Below are 18,144 nucleotides of genomic sequence, written 5' to 3'. Positions count from 1 at the left end.
CTACGCAATGGAAATCAAACCCTTGGACACCCACTTCCAGTTTTGACTAAATCTGGTCAATAACCGCTTCCTTTTCTTTAGTCAACACATCTCTGATCCCACCTATGCATATACAAATCAGAAAAGTGTTGAAGTAGGGTTTCTCATTAATCTCAGCAGATTGGGTGAGGTTTTGAGAATCTGAAGCTGGAAGCACAGCTTGATCAGTACTGTTTATGATTTTGTGTTCTGGTGAATGCTATATATATGGTATGACACATGCTTTCTTAATATGTGTATTGCAGAGAGAAAGACATGGGGGATATTATCCTGTACATTTTCTTCTCCCTTGTTGCCATCCTTTCATTCATGCTGCTGAAGAAGCCACAGCAAAGAGCAAACCTCCCTCCAGGCTCAATGGGGTGGCCATACATAGGAGAGACTCTGCGGCTCTATTCCCAGAACCCAGATGTTTTCTTTTCCACAAGGCAGAAAAGGTTTTGCATATGCTGATATGTAGTAGATACATAACTTTATCACACATGCATGTTTTTTGATTGATTTTGAAAGATGGGTTTCAATGTGATTTTGGTTTAGGTATGGGGAGATAGTGAAGACCCATATACTTGGGTGTCCCTGTGTGATGCTGGCCAGCCCTGAGGCTGCGTGGTTTGTGTTGGTGACACAAGCCCACTTGTTCAAGCCCACATACCCACCAAGCAAGGAACAGTTGATAGGGAGATGGGCACTTTTCTTTCACCAAGGTTCTTACCATTTGCAGATGAGAAAGTTGGTTCAAGGGTCTCTGTCTCTTGATGTTATTCGGAACTTAGTCCCGGACATTGGAGCCATTGCTGCCGCTTGCTTGGAGTCATGGTCTGGGGGTCATGTTATAAGCACCTTCCATGAGTTGAAGAAGGTAAGCCTGATAAGATCCATTTGTTGGTGGGTCTGCAGAGGTTGCAGATTGAGACTATCTGTGTTGTTAGTGACTTACGTTACATTGAGTTCAGAGGGATGAGTAAGCAGCATTAACTGTTGTATATATCACGTCTGGATGTTAATTTAAATATTTAATTATATCTTGCCAGTTACCACCAGCTATAAGATAGTTTTAATAAGTAAAAACTAATAACTTTTCAAATGGGTTATGGGTTAAAAATGAAATGGGTCTCCTTCAAAACTAACTAATGGATCCTCTCACTTCTGACAATTGCAGTTCACTTTTGATGTTGCAATATTGACCATCTTTGGTAACTTGGATACTTGGAACAAAGAGCAGCTAAAGAAGAACTACTTCATACTGGACAAAGGTTACAATTCTTTTCCTACAAGCCTGCCTGGTACTTTATTCAGTAAATCAGCCTCGGTAAGCATGCTTACACACCACTGCAAATCAGCTTTTTCTTTTGCCTATTTTGGAGGCTCTTGAACTAAAACTGTTCACTTAATTCAATGTTTTTTGGTACCTTCTTTATAAATCAATTCAGGCAAGAAGAAGGTTGAGCAAGATTCTCAGCAGCATTATTAAGGAGAGGAAGGAGGAGAGATCAGTGCAGAAAGGTCTCTTGGGCTGCCTATTGAACTCCAGAGATGAAAATGGACAAATCTTAACTGATGATCAAATTGCAGATAACATCATTGGAGTATTGTTTGCTGCTCAGGATACTACAGCTAGTATGCTAACCTGGATTCTCAAATACATCCATGATGATCCAAAACTTCTAGCAGCCATTAGGGTAACAATTCAACACGGTCTCATTCACCCCTCCGTTAATTTCCTGTCCAAGCCCAGAATTTTCTACCAACTCATTGAACTCACATGTGATATACATATATGCTACATCAGTGTGAACAGGAGGCAATATATAAATCAAACGGTGGTGGGAATCAGCCATTGACATGGGCTCAGACGAAAAATATGGCAGTCACACAAAAGGTCTCACAATCCCAAAAATACAAGTTTTAGTGAAGAAATATGATGAAAAGCATAGGCACTAATTAAGTTACAGTTATAAACTATTTGTTCATAATTATGTTTATATATGGTCTTTCAGGTCATAATGGAGAGCTTGAGGATGGCCAGCATCATTTCTTTCACCTACAGGGAGGCTGTTGATGATGTTTACTACAAGGGTAAGTAATTGCATCATATTTTCACTCTATATTTCTTCAATTTAAAAAATGATCCGATCACATTAACAAAATGTACAAAAACAGTTGAAAGTCAACTCTTTCAATGAGCAAAAGATCAATGAACCACTGGATTCAAAAGGGTTCAGATAAATTCTGGAACCAAGATAAGCTGAAGGCTTCAATTAGCAATCTTTAGTCAAATTGAATTTGCAAACCCTAGCTTCAAAGAAGGGGATCCCATCAGATGGTTGATCCTAATTTTTCTTCATGATACTAACACGGCGAGTTTTGTAAGATACTAGTAAGGTTTATTGAAGAGAATGTTACTGGGGAGGAACTGAGCTGCAGGAGGATCAGAATTCTACAATTAAAAATTACCCTAGGATGTCTTAAATGGATTGACCAGTTTTAGAAATTTTGGCAGGATACTTGATTCCAAAAGGATGGAAGGTATTGCCTATGTTTCGAAACATTCATCATAACCCGGATTTCTTTTCCGATCCATACAAATTTGATCCTTCAAGATTTGAGGTATATATATGCCCTATTTTACTCGACCAGAATATATTTTTAAAGTCTGGCTACCTTCTCTTTATTGCATCTTTTCATTTGGACTCTTACTAATGACTATGAGCACTGGTTTCTATTTTGTTGGAGGAAGGCTGGCGCCCTAAAACCCAATACATTCATGCCGTTTGGCACTGGAGTGCATTCATGTCCTGGAAATGAAGTTGCCAAGCTAGAGATGCTTATTTTCATCCACTATGCAGTCACCAAGTTCAGGTACGTACACTTGTGTTGAGAGAACTAAGGATGTGGATGTGATGAATTGAATGATAAGTAACAGAACCAAGATGTTAAGTAGTTAAAGAATCAACAACTTATCAATGGGACCAACCAGTTAGAAGATCATGGAAGATGTTGATTCACAAGAATTTAACTAGAAAACCCAATACAGTTGGAGTCATATTATTGGGTGTAAGAAGAAAAATAATTTATTTTTCTTACCAGCTTGTCTTTGAATGATGTTGGTTGCAGATGGGAAGTGGTGGGATCCAAGACAAATGGGGTTCAATATCAGCCATTTCCAGTACCTGAAAAGGGACTTCCTGCTAGGTTTTGGAAGGAATGCTGAATTCAAGGACAAGATGACAGCACATGACTGCAGATGCCATGCCTCCCTCACCTCTGAGTTCTGGCTTCTTCTCTCCAATGGAAGTGGAAATATGTCTCAGTTTGTGTTCATTCTGGTCTTGCATATTAGGGTTTTAATGAAAACTGGGTGTTTGTGTCTCTCATTTGGATATACAATAATGTGAAGCGGGGATTAAACTTCTGATTTTGTCAAAATTCAGTGCTTCATGTCTTTGTGTTTGACTTCTATATCATGTATATATATATATATATTTCTACCAATGACGTGCCTTTTACTTTTTTAAGTATGGTGTTATGGATTTAGGCTTTTCTTAAACTCATGTGAGGCACTTAGAAAGTTTTTTGCTTTTTATGTACGCTCAAAAGAGAGTCATTTGTTACCGAATGTGACAATTGGTCACTTAATTACTCGAGGTTTGTTATGATCTAACTTTTTGTAAAATTAAGTTTTCCCCTTTTTGTTTTTCGTGGAACTCAAATATTTTGTAAAGAATAAAAATATGTAAAATAAAACAAATTATTTACTATTTTAAAATTTCTATTGTTCGATTGTCTCCTTGCATAATATTTTGAAAAATCATTCAACATTATACACAAACATAACTTTTCAATGGGGCACTGCATGTAAACAGGCCGGGCCCAAGCCCTCTTGAATTGGATGTGGGCTGGACTTGGCTCCATCGCTCGGTCCAACCAAGCCTTGAAGCTGGACTCAGGCCGAGTTGGAAATTTAGTCCCTAGTCAAGTCCAGTATTAAGTTTGAAAATTTAACAAAATATTATTTTATTTATAAAATGTGACGATACGTGATTAATGACTGTCGTACAAATTCACTTAACTTTTGGAGTTAGAAATCTTGTAGAATCTTGGATGAAATTGGCCCTTGAGAGCTTACCTGTTTTCAAGATATTAGGAAGTAATTTTCACAACCTCAAGCTTTTTAGATTTAAAAAAAAATTAAAATATAAATTCTGGTTTTAAAAAATAAAAAAACAAAAAATCGGCCCAAGACCACCTTAAACAATTGTTTCAAAAGAATTTTGAGAAAACATATTTTAATGACAAAAAATCCAATTTAGTTCCAATGCTTGAGCAATAGATTCATAATATTATTGTAAAATAATATATAATGCAATGTAATAATAAATATATATTATAAAATTTATATTTTTTATTGAGATAGAAGATATTACTATCAAATATGATAAATTATATATATATCATTTTAAAATATTTATTTTTACTTTTTATATAATTTTATAGAGTTTTTTTAAAAAAAACGCTTTAAACAAAATAGTGGCAAAAACACTTAAAACAAAATTGCTCCTAGTTTGGTTCTGAAAGCATCAAGCCAACCGAGACATTAAATGAGGCCGGGTTGGGGACTTGGCCCAAACCCAAAATCAACACACATACACGCGCGCGCGCCCACACACACACACACACACGTAATTAACGATATTTTCATCTTTAAAAAATACTTAAGAGGTAAAGGCACTTTAAACAAAATAGCAGCAAAAGCGCTTTAAAGAAAATTGCTCCCAATATGGCTCTTAAAGCATCAGGCCGACGGGGACTTTAAATGAGGCCGGGCTGGGGACTTGGCCCAAACCCAAAATCAGCGGACCGAGATAAACGGCGAAATTTGCACCAAACAGGATTGAAATTTGAAAACGCGTTTTATGCGAGAATGTGTAAGCAGCAAGAAATTTAAAAAACTCAACTGGGGGTCTGGTTCATACTTCAACAGAAAGAAAGAAGAGATTGACTGCATCATGAATCGCCAGGTAACCCCAATTTTATTCCCCTTCTCTTCTTTAGCTGATATGTTTTGGAGTATGATGATTTGAAACTGGCATTTTCTTTAGTTCGTCAAGATGTGATATTCAGCTGTTTTATTGATGTGTTTTGGAGGAATAGTATTGCCTCCATCGGAATCCAATGTAAGAGGGTTTGAGGTTACTGGGTTAGTAATTCTGAACTGGCTTATTTCTGATCTTCAAAAAATGATCAATAAACTAAGACATTGATGTAATTATGGAAGTCAATGGAGTCTTTTGATAATCTAAAGGTAATAGAAAGGGGGGATCGAAGTATGAAGGTAAGAAAAGACCCAACAGATAGAGCCTGAGATGTCTTCCATTTAGGGGCCAGATTTGATATCAAAATTTTACCTGATTAAATTTGATTATGAGAGCGATTAGATCTTAAGTTTCAAATATACCTATTGTATGATCCATTTCTATGCGTAACATCTGTTTATAACTATTTAGATTCTGATGGAATCTGGCTATTTTAATTTATGATGGGGTCGAACTCTGCTGCTCTAATTTAGGATTAGTTGGATTTGTGTGCAAACTTGAATCCTGCTAGATTGGCAGCTAATTCAACTGATTACCTCCGATACGTTTATTGAAAGTTTTTTGTGTGCCAATTTTCCTGTTGATTTCGTTTCTTTTCTCAGTAGGAAACATGTTTTGAGTATGGTATCTTGTACATTAGAAACTAATGACTCTAAGGATTGTTGCACTCAGAGCAATTCAGACTTTTTTGAACTTCTTAAACCTGATCTGCTTGATTTATTACCTAGTTTGGGTTGGTTACCTTAGACTTATTGATGTTCTATCTGTGCTAATCCATTGGGTCTGTATTAGAATTAAAATGTGGTGTAGATTTCTTCACAATTTTGTGGGTTAGGATCCTCTAATATTTCAAGCATTTGGAAAAGGGTTTTCAGCGTACTCTACTTTAGAGCCTAGAGCACGGTCTGGTACCTTCACCAGCATATTCTTGTACTAATCTATTTGCTAAATAAAGATAGGATCAAAGTGATATACGAGGATTTCTGTAATCTGATGGCTTACCCATCATCTGATTCAAAATTTATTCTAATATAAGCTTTAGAGGTTTCTATGAAGGTTTGATGTAAATGTTCAGTTAACACCATACAATGGTAGGTGCATCTTTTTCTAAGTATATGCATGGAGTTCCTTTTTTCTTCTTTCATAACCTATTCATTCACCAATTTGCAAAACTGTACCAAATTTTCCATGAAACTTATTTGGTATATATTTTCTTAAATGTGCAAAATCCTCTTCAGAAAAGCATGTATGGTGAGAAATCTAGGAAAGATAAACCTAAAGGACGTCATGGATTACCTCAACGAAAGAGGCAAGAGATAAAGGAAGCATTTGATCTTTTTGATACTGATGGCTCAGGTACTCAAATTATTTATTATGTAAATGTTTTTGATGTGTGCGTATAACTTTTGAATTAATTTGTTTGTTGGATTTTGTTGTTTAGGCACTATTGATGCTAGAGAGCTCAATGTTGCCATGAGGTATGAATATCCGATCACTATGTCAATGGATTACACAAATATTATAGCTAAAAATAATTTCATTGCAGGGCCCTGGGTTTCGAAATGACAGAAGAGGTAATGTCTAAACCCTAGCACACTCATTTCTGGAACTTCAGGATCAATGTGCATCTATGATCGGGTGTTTTTGTGTGTGGCCATGTTGCTCTTTGTTTGAATCATTTGCTCTTCCATTTGATGAATTTAGTTGCATCTGTTCTGGATTTTTTTTGAAGGTCCCAAGTCTAGCTCTTCTCTTAAACCAATAATTCAAATAAGGTTATCCTTTGGTTTGATAAAATATAACTAATCAGTCATTTTTTTTTTAATTTTTTAAATTTAGAGCTAAAATATAAATTCTAACTCTTTCACTCATGTGAAAGAACTGAATGCTTGATCAAAATTCTCACTCGGATTTTGTCCTTTTATTTCTTTTAAGTTAAAATTTCTGTTTCCATTCAGTAAGCCCAAACAAATTTGCTAAGTTGGTGATTCTACTCTCAGGATTTCAACAAGTCTTTAAATTTTGATAGAAAAAAAATCAACAATGCTTCATTGTTTATCAATCCAATTCAGGAATTGATAAAAAATTTGTGCTGTTAAATCATCTATCCTTGTATGCAGTACCTGAGAGAGCTCTCAGGTGTGACTTTCCTTTTTATTCTAAATTCTTTCAGGAATCTTCAGATCTTTGTGATCCTCATGGCTAACACTTGCTTTGCTATGTCATTCCAGCAAATCACACAAATGATTGCAGATGTTGACAAGAACGGCAGTGGTGCAATCGATTTTGATGAATTTGCACACATGATGACTGCCAAGATTGGGGAAAGGGACTCTAAGGAGGAGCTCATGAAAGCTTTCCACATTATTGACCAAGATCAAAATGTAAGATCTTGTTTATCTTGATCTTATTTTGATGCTTCTTGCTGATATCCAATGCTTATTTCATTTGAACACAGGGAAAAATATCTTCCATGGACATTAAGCGTATTACAGAGGAATTGGGAGAGAAGTTTTCTACCAGGGAGATTGAGGAGATGATTCGGGAAGCAGATCAAGATTGTAAGTTAGCCTGCCTTTATTTTTGTTTTTGGTGTAGTATTCTTTGTTCTATTTTGTATGGAATTTGGAAGAAAACAGATGGAATATCACTTATGAGTTCTTTATTTCTAGCTTATGGGACCAGTTATTGTGGCCATTACATTGAACTTTCTTTTTCTAGTTGCTAGCATTTCAATCTGAACTTCTGAATAGGCTGATCATATTAATTAAACAAGTTGTGATCATATTAACAGATGTTGCATCAATTGTTGATATAAATAGTTTATGATAATGTTTCTTTCCTCTAGTGATGATTGCTTCATAGTTTCTTCTACATTTGCTACTTATTCTGTATTTTCCCCTTTTCTAACACAACTCACCCTAGGAATTTTTGCCTTTGTCATGACCTGCTAAAATTCTTATTGGAGCCCTTCTACACTCTTCATGCTCAAGTTTTACTGATTTGTTTGCTGAACATCAATCTCCCAGTGTGGAATTGTTTCTAAACCGTTACAGAACTCTTGAAAGTAGGCAATGTCGTGGCTCAACTTTGAGATAATTAGGTCCATGTGGGCTGGATTCAGCCCTGGAAGGTCTTCAAGGGATCTACTTCTCTCACTGATCCTCCATCTTCCACTCTGATGGCCTCCTTATTCGGTTTTTGATCAGCCCTTTACTGTTGCTAAAACCCAAGATTCAAACCAAGAATCTTTTGATCTCTTTATTGTTGTTACATGCAATTCAACTCCCATATAATTCAGTTCAATAATATGTTGGTTTGTCTATTGAGGAAAACAACATTGCAGATATGGATCTCTTTATGTTTGAAATATTTCTTCATTCTGCATTGCATACTTCTAACACGTTTCTTACTTTGAAATGTACAGCTGATGGTGAAGTCAGTGCTGAGGAGTTTATGAGGATGATGAAGAGAACCACATATGGGTATTAAGGCTTCAATTTTAAGCTTACCCTCTTCTTCCTGTAAGGATTTTATTCAAATGCAGAGTTTTCTAACCTTCTGCAAATATTGTTCAGCTTATTTTGACCATATGTAGACAGATTTTATTGCCCATGGCAATGAAAACTATTTGTTGGTTTTCGTGCAACAATTCCTAGTGAAAAATTAGAGAAAAACGAAAAGAAAATACAGATTTAACGTGGTTCGATAGATTGCCCACGTCCACGAGAATAAGAAAGAAACTTTCATTATATATCAAATTAGGGTTATATAAAAGAGTATTTATATTAACCCTCAAATAATGAAATTCCAAAAATACCATGGAATCGTACTGCGGGGGAGTATTGTCCCTCCGCAACCCCCAACTTATTGTTCGCCTTTAATAATAAAAATACAAGCTTGAATGACAAACAAATATGGTTTTTTTTTTTTTTTTTTTTTTGAATAACAGAAAACTATTCTAAGTCAAACAGACTCTTTAGCTATGTTTGGGACACATGTTGGAAAAGCAGTTTTCAAAAACTATTTTTTAATATTTTGTTAATAAAAGTATGTTTGGAAATTTGAAAATTTTTTAACCTATTTTTTATTTTAATATATTTTAAAAATAAATTATATATAGTGTTTTATTTTTAATTAATCTTTATATTTGTACAATTATTATTTTTTAAATAATTATCATAAAATAAGTGAAAATAAGATGTTATTAAAAAATAAATTTATTTATTTAAAAATTTTTAAGAACAAAAAATTGTTTTCTATTTTTTTGGTTATTAAACATATTTTTTTTGAAAATAAAATAACATTAAAGGATAGAAAATTATTTTAAAAAACAATTAAAAAGCTTATTTCAACATATTTTAGTGAAAATAAAATACTCATGCATTAGTATACCATTTTATTAAGCATATTCAACATTAAAAAGAAAAAAAATCATTCAATACTTAACTAACCATTCTTGCAATTTAAAATTAGTGGCTCATTTAGTTAACACAAAAATATAATGTAATTTATTTGGTTTAAAAAATGTTTTCTTGTTTTTCAATTTATTTTAAACAAAATTCTAAAAACATTAAATTGATATTTTAATACTTCTTAGAAATGTAAGTATGTTGTGAATACACGTCACTATTTTTTTAACAAATAAAAAATTAATAATAACTAATATTTTATAACGACATTTTGCGACGTTCCCTAGAAGCCACGTGGCAAATTAATATCTGAAAAATCAGAGTATTTATATCACATGCTTGAAAAAATTGTCGCGCGGCGGTCAACGGTAAAAGCATGAGCTCCAACCACGCTCGGGAATCCACAGGCCAGCATGGTTTTGAATCTTCTTCATTGGCGTTCTCTCTCCTCTTCCTATCTTTTAAAACCGACGCCACCCCTCTTCCGTTTCAGCTTCGCTTTTCCATTTACAAATCTCTCATCTTTCTCAAACAAACAGTTCATAAAGAACCCTTCGAAGCACAATTCATCCAATCCGAAAGTTACCAGCTTTCTTCGTTTGTTCGACCTCTGTCGAAACATCGAGAATTTGAAGCCTCTCGGGTCTGTTCTCATTGTGCGCGATCTAATGAGAGATGAATATGTGGTTGCAGAATTTATTATTTCGTGTTTTCATCTCGGTGCGCCAGAATTGGCTCTCTCTGCTTTTGAAGCGATCGAAAAGCCGAGTGTGTTTCTGCAGAATCTGATGATAAGGCGTCTTTGTGATCATGGGTTGTTCGAGGATGTCTTGTGTGTTTACTTGAAGTGTCGGGTTCTGGGTTGCCCATCTGATGATTTCACATTTCCTTTTGTCATCAAGGCGTGCTCGGCTCTGGGGGCTGTTTGGATTGCGGAAGGGGTTCATTGTATTGTTTTGAGAACTGCGTTTGAAGAAAATCTTGTTATACAGACTGCTTTAGTTGATTTTTATGCAAAAACTGGTCGTATGGTGAAGGCACGCTTGGTGCTTGATAAGATTTCTCAACCAGACTTGGTGACCTGGAATGCTTTAATATCCGGTTATTCTTTGAATGGGTTTGATAAAGAGGTCTTTGAGGTTTTGAGGCAGATTCGTGAGATGGGTTTGAAACCCAATGTGAGCACTTTTGCCAGCATAATTCCGTTGTGTACTCGAATGAAATGTCTTGATATTGGGAAGTCTATCCATGGCTTTGTTGTAAAATCTGGATTTTCTTCAGATGAATTTTTGACACCTGCTTTAATTTCAATGTATGCTGCTGGTGGGAATTTGTTTATTGCTAGAGACTTGTTTGATTCTGCAGCAGAAAAGAATGTTGTTATCTGGAACTCTATGATCTCTGCCTATGCTCAGAACCAGAAGTCTAGTGAAGCCTTTAAAATGTTCCAGCAAATGCTCCAAGTCAATATGCAGCCAAATGTGGTCACTTTTGTGTCGATTATTCCCTGTTGTGAGAACTCTGCTAACTTTTGGTATGGTAAATCCCTTCATGCTCATGTAATGAAATACAGGTTAGATAGTCAACTCTCGGTGGCAACAGCTCTTCTTTCCATGTATGCCAAGCTTGGAGACCTGAATTCTGCTGAGTTTATTTTTTATCAAATGCCAAGGAGAAACCTCCTATCGTGGAATTCAATGATTTCTGGGTATGGGCATAATTGTCTATGGGAAGCAAGTATGGATGCATTTTGTGACATGCAGTTTGAAGGGTTTGATCCAGATGCAATTTCCATTGTTAGTATTCTTTCTGCTTGCTCCAAACTAGAGGCCATTCTTCTGGGTAAGGCTGCTCATGCATTTAGCTTTAGGAAGGGATTTGATTCAAATCTTAATATCTCAAATGCTTTATTGGCATTCTATTCTGATTGTGGTAAGCTCTCCTCTTCTTTTAAGCTTTTCCAAAAAATGCCTTTAAGAAATGCCATTTCATGGAATACTTTGATATCTGGGTGTGTACATAATGGAGACACAAAAAAGGCAGTTGCCCTTCTTCACAAGATGCAGCAAGAGAAAATGGAGCTGGATCTAGTTACCCTAATAAGCATCATCCCTATTTGCAGAGTGGCAGAAAATTTGATACAAGGAATGACTCTTCATGGCTATGCTATTAAAACTGGGTTTGCCTGTGACGTTTCTTTGGTGAATGCACTTATCAGCATGTATTTCAACTGTGGAGATATTAATGCAGGAAAGTTTCTTTTTGAAGTTATGCCTTGGAGGAGCATAGTTTCCTGGAATGCTCTTATAACTGGCTACCGATTTCACTACTTACAAAATGAGGTCATGGCCTCATTTTGTCAAATGATAAGGGAAGGTCAGAAGCCAAATTATGTGACATTGCTAAATTTGCTGCCTTCATGCCGCACCTTGTTGCAAGGTAAATCTATTCATGCTTCTGCAGTTAGGACAGGAGTTATAGTAGAGACTCCCATTATTACGTCACTTATATCCATGTATGCTAGATTTGAAAATATAAATTCATTTATCTTTCTGTTTGAAATGGGGGGAAAGAAAGATATTGCTTTGTGGAATGCTATCATGTCTGTCTATGTCCAGACCAAAAATGCCAAAGAGTCAGTTACTTTCTTCTGTGAGTTGCTTCATGCGAGGGTAGAACCAGATTATATAACATTCTTGAGCTTGATCTCGGCTTGTGTCCAGCTATCTAGCCTCAACCTTTCAAACTCAGTAATGGCTCATGTGATACAAAAGGGATTTGGCAAACATATAGTCATCAGCAATGCCCTTATAGATTTGTATGCAAGATGTGGGAACATCTCAATTGCAAGGAAAATATTTGAGGGCTTGTCCTCAAAGGATGCTGTCTCTTGGAGTACTATGATTAACGGGTATGGATTACATGGGGATAGTGAAGCTGCCCTTGCTCTTCTGTCACAGATGAGACTTTCAGGGATGAAACCTGATGGCATTACTTATGCCAGTGTTTTATCAGCTTGCAGCCATGGGGGTTTCATTGATCAAGGGTGGATGATATTCAATTCTATGGTAGAAGAAGGGGTACCACCAAGAATGGAGCACTATGCTTGCATGGTGGACCTTCTTGGGAGAACAGGTCAGTTGAATGAGGCTTATGACTTTGTTGAGAAACTGCCCTGCAAACCTTCTGTAAGCCTGCTTGAATCTTTGTTGGGTGCTTGTATAATCCATGGGAATGTGAAACTTGGTGAGAAAATTAGTAGCTTGCTCTTTGAATTAGATCCAAAAAATTCAGGATCCTATGTCATGCTTTATAATATCTATGCAGCAGCTGGAAGGTGGATGGATGCCAATAGAGTGAGGTCTGATATGGAAGAGAGACAATGGAGAAAAATACCTGGTTTTAGTCTTGTTGAGGGAAATAGATATCCTGTTGAATAGTTATCTTGGAGGCTTGTGGAGGTTATGGACATCAATTCTTATGTATTTTGCTTGTATCACGGCAGTCATTCTCAAGTCAAATGATTTACTCTGATGAGGGCAATTTCATGACCAAATCTATGTCCTAGACATGGCAATGTACTTTTTCCAAGAGAGCCTGACCATCAGGAGTCATGCCTTCTTGCCATACCTTTAAAATCCCAGCTATTGACTCCACATTCAGATACATGACAGTAGATGGCCCATCATTCTCCTCGGTCTTCTCTAAGGAGATGCTTGAAATGGTCCCGTCTTTGACATTCATAAAGCAGGAAGCTATTCGCCCAAAACTACTGTTGCCAGCCTGTATCTTTTGTCTTGCTGAGGGGATCATTCATCATTCTCCTTTTGAAGGCATTGTTTCTTGGTCTCCAGCCTTGGATCAAACGTTCCTTTTCTAAAAGAAGTTAGAGATGCTCTTCACCTCTGTCTCTGGCATGCACTGTGAAGCTGAAGAGACACCTGTGGATAAGCACAAGATGTCACACAGCTTTTCATTGGACGAATGAGGCTGAACATTCTATGAATGCAAAAGGGAAATGGGCCATCCTTTCTTCCATTGCAGAATGATGTACTTGTGATCTTCGATTGAGGTAGAAGACTGATTCTACGTACAAGTTGCAGGCAGGCCAAGATTGTATGAAAAGTGAAACCCATTTCCATACACTGCAGTGCTATTTTGACTCTGATGCAGCATCTACTGATTTGAAATCAAGAAGCTTTGCGCTTGGATTTTGGCACATTGCTCCCAAAGTGTTGTTAGCAATGGCTTAGACTCTTGACTTCTGCTCATAGTTGCCGCATTAGCATCACTTGAAAAGTTTCCCTTGGCTACCACCCGCCACTTTAGCTGAAGGTTGTCCAATTCTCGCACTGGCTCTGGTACCATCAGGTTTTGTTTGCTATCCAGTTTTCTGATGCAATCCAAGGCTCTGACTCGTACTAATGGTTGCTGCATTGGCATCACTTGAAAACTTCCCCTTGTCCACTTCTCACACTGGCTTGTGTAGTGTGTACCCATGAGATTGAATGCTGCAAAAATAAGTCGGCCACATGGCTTCACAGATCAGAAGAGAAAGTAGGAGGAAGGAGGACGATGAGTTTCACGTTGAATGAGTCCTTATCTAACATAGCTTTGTGGTTTTGGAACTTGCAAGAGGGCCCACCCTATTGATGAGAAAACATAGTTTATGAGGCCATGGATGTACATTCCACTTGTATGGATGATTTCGACCTCTTGGTCGGTTGAGAAAGTTCAAGGTGGGCTCTTTGGGTGCACTTTTGGCAATGAGTTAAGTTTTGGAACTTGCAAGAGGGCCCATCCTATTGATGAGAAAACATAGTTTATGAGGCCATGGACGTACATTCCAGTTGTATGGGTGATTTCAACCTCTTGGTCGGTTGAGAAAGTCAAGATGGGCTCTTTGGGTCCACTTTTGGCTCATTCAATCTCACTTATACATCAATTTGTGAAAAAGGGCAATCCCAGCACCCAGGCATTGGCTGCCGACCATTATGATAACGATGTCAGTAGAGTCGGACCTGGAAGACATAAATCATGTGGTCTTCATTGTTTTTTCTTTTCTTCTGAAAGATGCTGTGCTGGAAATTTTCGTGGACTGGTGTGAAAATGGCTGCAATGTTATCATCACTTACGCATTGCTTCTTGATTGCAAACAGAATTACATCACTGGGTTCTCATTGTTTGTTCCCTTCATACGGAAAGACGTTGTGTGGGAGATTTTCATGGACCAGTATGAAAATGGGTACGTTATCATCACTTGGGTTTTAATGGCTGCAAATATATATATATATATTTTGAACGCAAACATATTAATAAAAAAATATAAAATAAAACCGAAAACAATACACAAAGTTTTAACGTGGGTCAATTAATTATTTGTGGAAGTTAATCATATTTATCTCTATGAATAAAAGATAATTTTTCACTATGATAGAAAATATTATATAGGATAGAGACAAGTATAATTATCTGAGTCCAAAACATCTCGTATTTCTCACTTTTTGTGTTTTTACCTTGAACTATAAACTCTTTTTTACATCCTATATTCACAAACTCATTTCGTTCCTAACTTTTTTCCTTTATGATCTAAAATATTTATAAAAATATTCCTACCATCTTTGTTTGTTTTTAAAAAAATCTAATTGTAATTTTGAACATTTTTTATAACATTCTTAAACTCTTATTACAATTAAGAATTTGAGATACTTCGTTATAATCCTTCAACATGTGAAAATTCTCAAGTAATACCCAAAAAAAAGAAGAAGAGCAATTCCATAAGAAGAAAGGAGAAACATGGAAGATCCATCATTATGCGCAAATGGTTGTGGCTTCTTTGGGACACCTGACACATGAAATCTATGTTCTAAGTGCTATAAAGGTTTTGTGAAGGAAGAAGAGTCTGCCAAAGAAAAAGAAAAAGCAGAATCAAAGAGAAAGCTGTGAAACTGACACTATCTTTATTTTTAAAGAATACCAAGGCGAAGGACCAATGCAAGATTTGTAAGAAGGTGGGAATAGCCATGGGATTTGTATTGCGGGACTCGGTGTTTGCCTGAAAATCGTGAATGGGCCTCCGAGTTCGACGTAGTGGAGCATGATATTTTGGTGAAGCACAATCCACTTACTAAGCCTCATAAGCTACAATGGAGGATTTGAATTCTAATAAGAAGAAGAGATTTGACGGATGTCGCCAGACAAAATCAATATATTAATAGAAGAGTTTACCAACAATATTTTAATTTTAGCCTGTGGAGAAACTGGGAAGGAATTTTGCTGGCAATGAGCTTTGCAATCTGGCCGCGTCTGATTTCCCAGTTCCATTTCCACTGGTGATTTCGAAATGTTGGAGCTTTTCGCCTCGATATTTTGACTTCAAACCTGGAACGCCTCAATATTTTGACTTCAAAACAAACCTGGATCCCTTTTTCAGCTTTCTTTCATACTTCTTGACTTTGGTAGGCCCCTGACATCTACAGGTGATGTGGTTCACGACCCTCATCCGTCAATTCTCATTCCCATCCGAAAGCGAAATCAATTGAGTTTCTTGTATTTACTGTTTTTTTTTAAACTCTATTAAAAATAATTTGATATATTTAATTTTAAAATATATTAAATTATTATCTTTTAATTATTAATTTTAATATATATATATATATATATAATATGAATTAATTTTATAAATATTTTTAACATGTAAAAATAAATATTAGATATTAATAAAATATAAATAACTTAAGAAATAAAGACGGGCTTTACCTCCTGACATCGACATCGTGAACTGGGTCAACCGGAAAGCCACGTGTGTTATCGTCCATGATTTGCGGCCGGGCCTTCCAGCTGCCGACGTGCCAAAAATAAAGGCATTGAGAGGGTGTTCCAGGTGGACCCCATCTAGACTCTCACCGTTTACCTCTTTATATATCATTTTCTATCCTCTGAGTTCTCCCTTCGTTGTAGATGAAAAACTCAAAAGGAAAATGAGCGACTGTGGAGACAGAATTCAGAGAGTGAAGGTGAATAAGGAAGAGGAGTTCTCAATCATGGTCTCTACCCTCTGTAACGTCATTGCCGGAGCCACTGAACCTCGAGAAAATGCCACGTCATCGTCCACGTTCACCACCACCCAGCAAACTGATCAGGTACTGTTGTCTCTCCCTGCTCCTGAAAAGTGTCCGTACTGCGACTACGAAGGCTGTCTTGGCTGCAACCTTTTTGTGCCTTCAGGTGAAGCAGAGGAGAGGACGAGGAAGGGCAAGTTCAGAGGAGTTCGACAGAGACCCTGGGGAAAATGGGCGGCGGAGATTCGAGACCCGCGGCGAGCTGTGCGACTGTGGCTGGGCACGTTCGACACGGGGGAAGCCGCCGCTCGAGCTTACGATAGAAAAGCCATTGAATTGCGAGGAATTAGAGCTAAGCTCAACTTCCCACTTTCCGACTATAAAAATGAACAAAAATCAATCACCATTAATGAGGAAGATGAACCCAGTGCATCGGATAATACAAAGAAAGAAAGATTGAAGGGTGTAGCAGTGGAGACCGGTGTGAAAGAGCTTGGAGAGTTGACGGAGGAGGATCAGAGTTTACACCCATGATAATTTACTGTTGTACTTGGGATGATTTGATAGATGTACAGTCAAACTTAGACCCACAGTTTTAATCATGTTTTAAAACCGGACCGGACCGGCCGATCAGACCGTCACGATTCCGGTTCGATCCGGTCAATTGGGCCGGAAAATGGTCAATCCGAAATTAAACCCGTTAAACCGTTGGTCCAACCGGAGAACCGGATGAACGGACTGTTCCGAACCGTCCGATTCAATTTTTTTATTTATATTTTTCCTCCATTGTCGTCGTTCCCCTCCGGCGAGACCCCCACCCCCCCTTGCAAGGCCACCCCGCTGGAACCCTCCCTGTCCCCGCGCCGGAAAAGTCCTGCCAGCAGGACCCCCACCACCCTTGCAAAGCCAGCCCGCGACCCCGCTGGAACACCACCACCCCCTGCTTGCGCGCGCGCCGGAAAAGTTCTTCTTGCACGAAGGAACCCCCCGCGCTGGAAACCACCCCCTTCCCTGTGCTGGAACCCCTTGCGCTGGAAAAGCTGAAAAGCTTTCCCCTTTTTTCCCGTCGGAAACCCCCACCCTTGCGCTGGAAGTGGAAACCCAACCCCCAAAACCCCACTGCCCGCTCCTCTCCTTTCTTACAGATTTTTTTAAAAATTATTTTTTACCTCGTTACTATTTATTTCTTTTTATATTAATTATTTTTTTATTTTATGATATTTAAAACTTATGCTTTTAATTTAAATTAATAAAAATATTATAATTTTAAATAAATTATTGATTTTAAAATAAGTTTTTTAATTTTAAAATAAATTTGAAAATTTTTTAAATTTAAATTTAAATTATGATTTTAATTTTAATTTCTAATTTAAAACTAATTTTCTAATTTTTAAATAAAATTTTAATTTTAAAATAATATATAAATTATTATTTTATTTTTATAATTATTTTAAATTTTAATAATTTATAAATTATACATTATGACGGTTGGATCGTCAATCTATCAATGAATAACGTTTCCGGGTCAATTATCTATCC

At 36.9% G+C, this 18,144-nt stretch overlaps 4 protein-coding genes across 4 annotated transcripts; all 4 read left to right on the top strand.

Annotated features, from left to right (window-relative positions):
* The first annotated feature begins 294 nt into the window (after positions 1–294).
* Positions 295–3,250, top strand: LOC117917254 (abscisic acid 8'-hydroxylase CYP707A1-like). The gene is made up of 9 exons (XM_034833464.1): positions 295–476; positions 577–898; positions 1,199–1,348; positions 1,470–1,718; positions 1,829–1,918; positions 2,037–2,115; positions 2,540–2,646; positions 2,777–2,898; positions 3,154–3,250. The coding sequence occupies exons 1-9, from the start codon at positions 295–297 to the stop codon at positions 3,248–3,250; spliced, it is 1,398 nt and encodes a 465-aa protein (XP_034689355.1).
* A 1,663-nt stretch (positions 3,251–4,913) lies between these two features.
* Positions 4,914–8,798, top strand: LOC117917706 (caltractin-like). Its single transcript, XM_034834070.1, has 7 exons — positions 4,914–5,057; positions 6,371–6,488; positions 6,574–6,610; positions 6,679–6,706; positions 7,364–7,516; positions 7,591–7,693; positions 8,560–8,798. Exons 1-7 carry the CDS (start codon positions 4,953–4,955, stop codon positions 8,622–8,624), a joined length of 609 nt encoding a protein of 202 aa, XP_034689961.1. The 5' UTR covers positions 4,914–4,952; the 3' UTR covers positions 8,625–8,798.
* A 1,159-nt stretch (positions 8,799–9,957) lies between these two features.
* On the top strand, positions 9,958–12,984 carry LOC117919442 (pentatricopeptide repeat-containing protein At5g39350-like). The gene has a single exon (XM_034836647.1). The coding sequence runs from the start codon at positions 9,958–9,960 to the stop codon at positions 12,982–12,984; it is 3,027 nt and encodes a 1,008-aa protein (XP_034692538.1).
* A 1,563-nt stretch (positions 12,985–14,547) lies between these two features.
* On the top strand, positions 14,548–17,310 carry LOC117919439. Its single transcript, XM_034836643.1, has 2 exons — positions 14,548–14,789; positions 16,293–17,310. Exons 1-2 carry the CDS (start codon positions 14,548–14,550, stop codon positions 17,137–17,139), a joined length of 1,089 nt encoding a protein of 362 aa, XP_034692534.1. The 3' UTR covers positions 17,140–17,310.
* The last annotated feature ends 834 nt before the right edge of the window (positions 17,311–18,144 follow it).

The sequence above is a fragment of the Vitis riparia genome, chromosome 7 (genome assembly GCF_004353265.1).
Source record: "Vitis riparia cultivar Riparia Gloire de Montpellier isolate 1030 chromosome 7, EGFV_Vit.rip_1.0, whole genome shotgun sequence".
Classification (NCBI taxonomy): Eukaryota; Viridiplantae; Streptophyta; class Magnoliopsida; order Vitales; family Vitaceae; genus Vitis; species Vitis riparia.
Note: the sequence above shows the minus strand (reverse complement) of the source record. Positions and strands in the feature narration are given on the sequence as shown.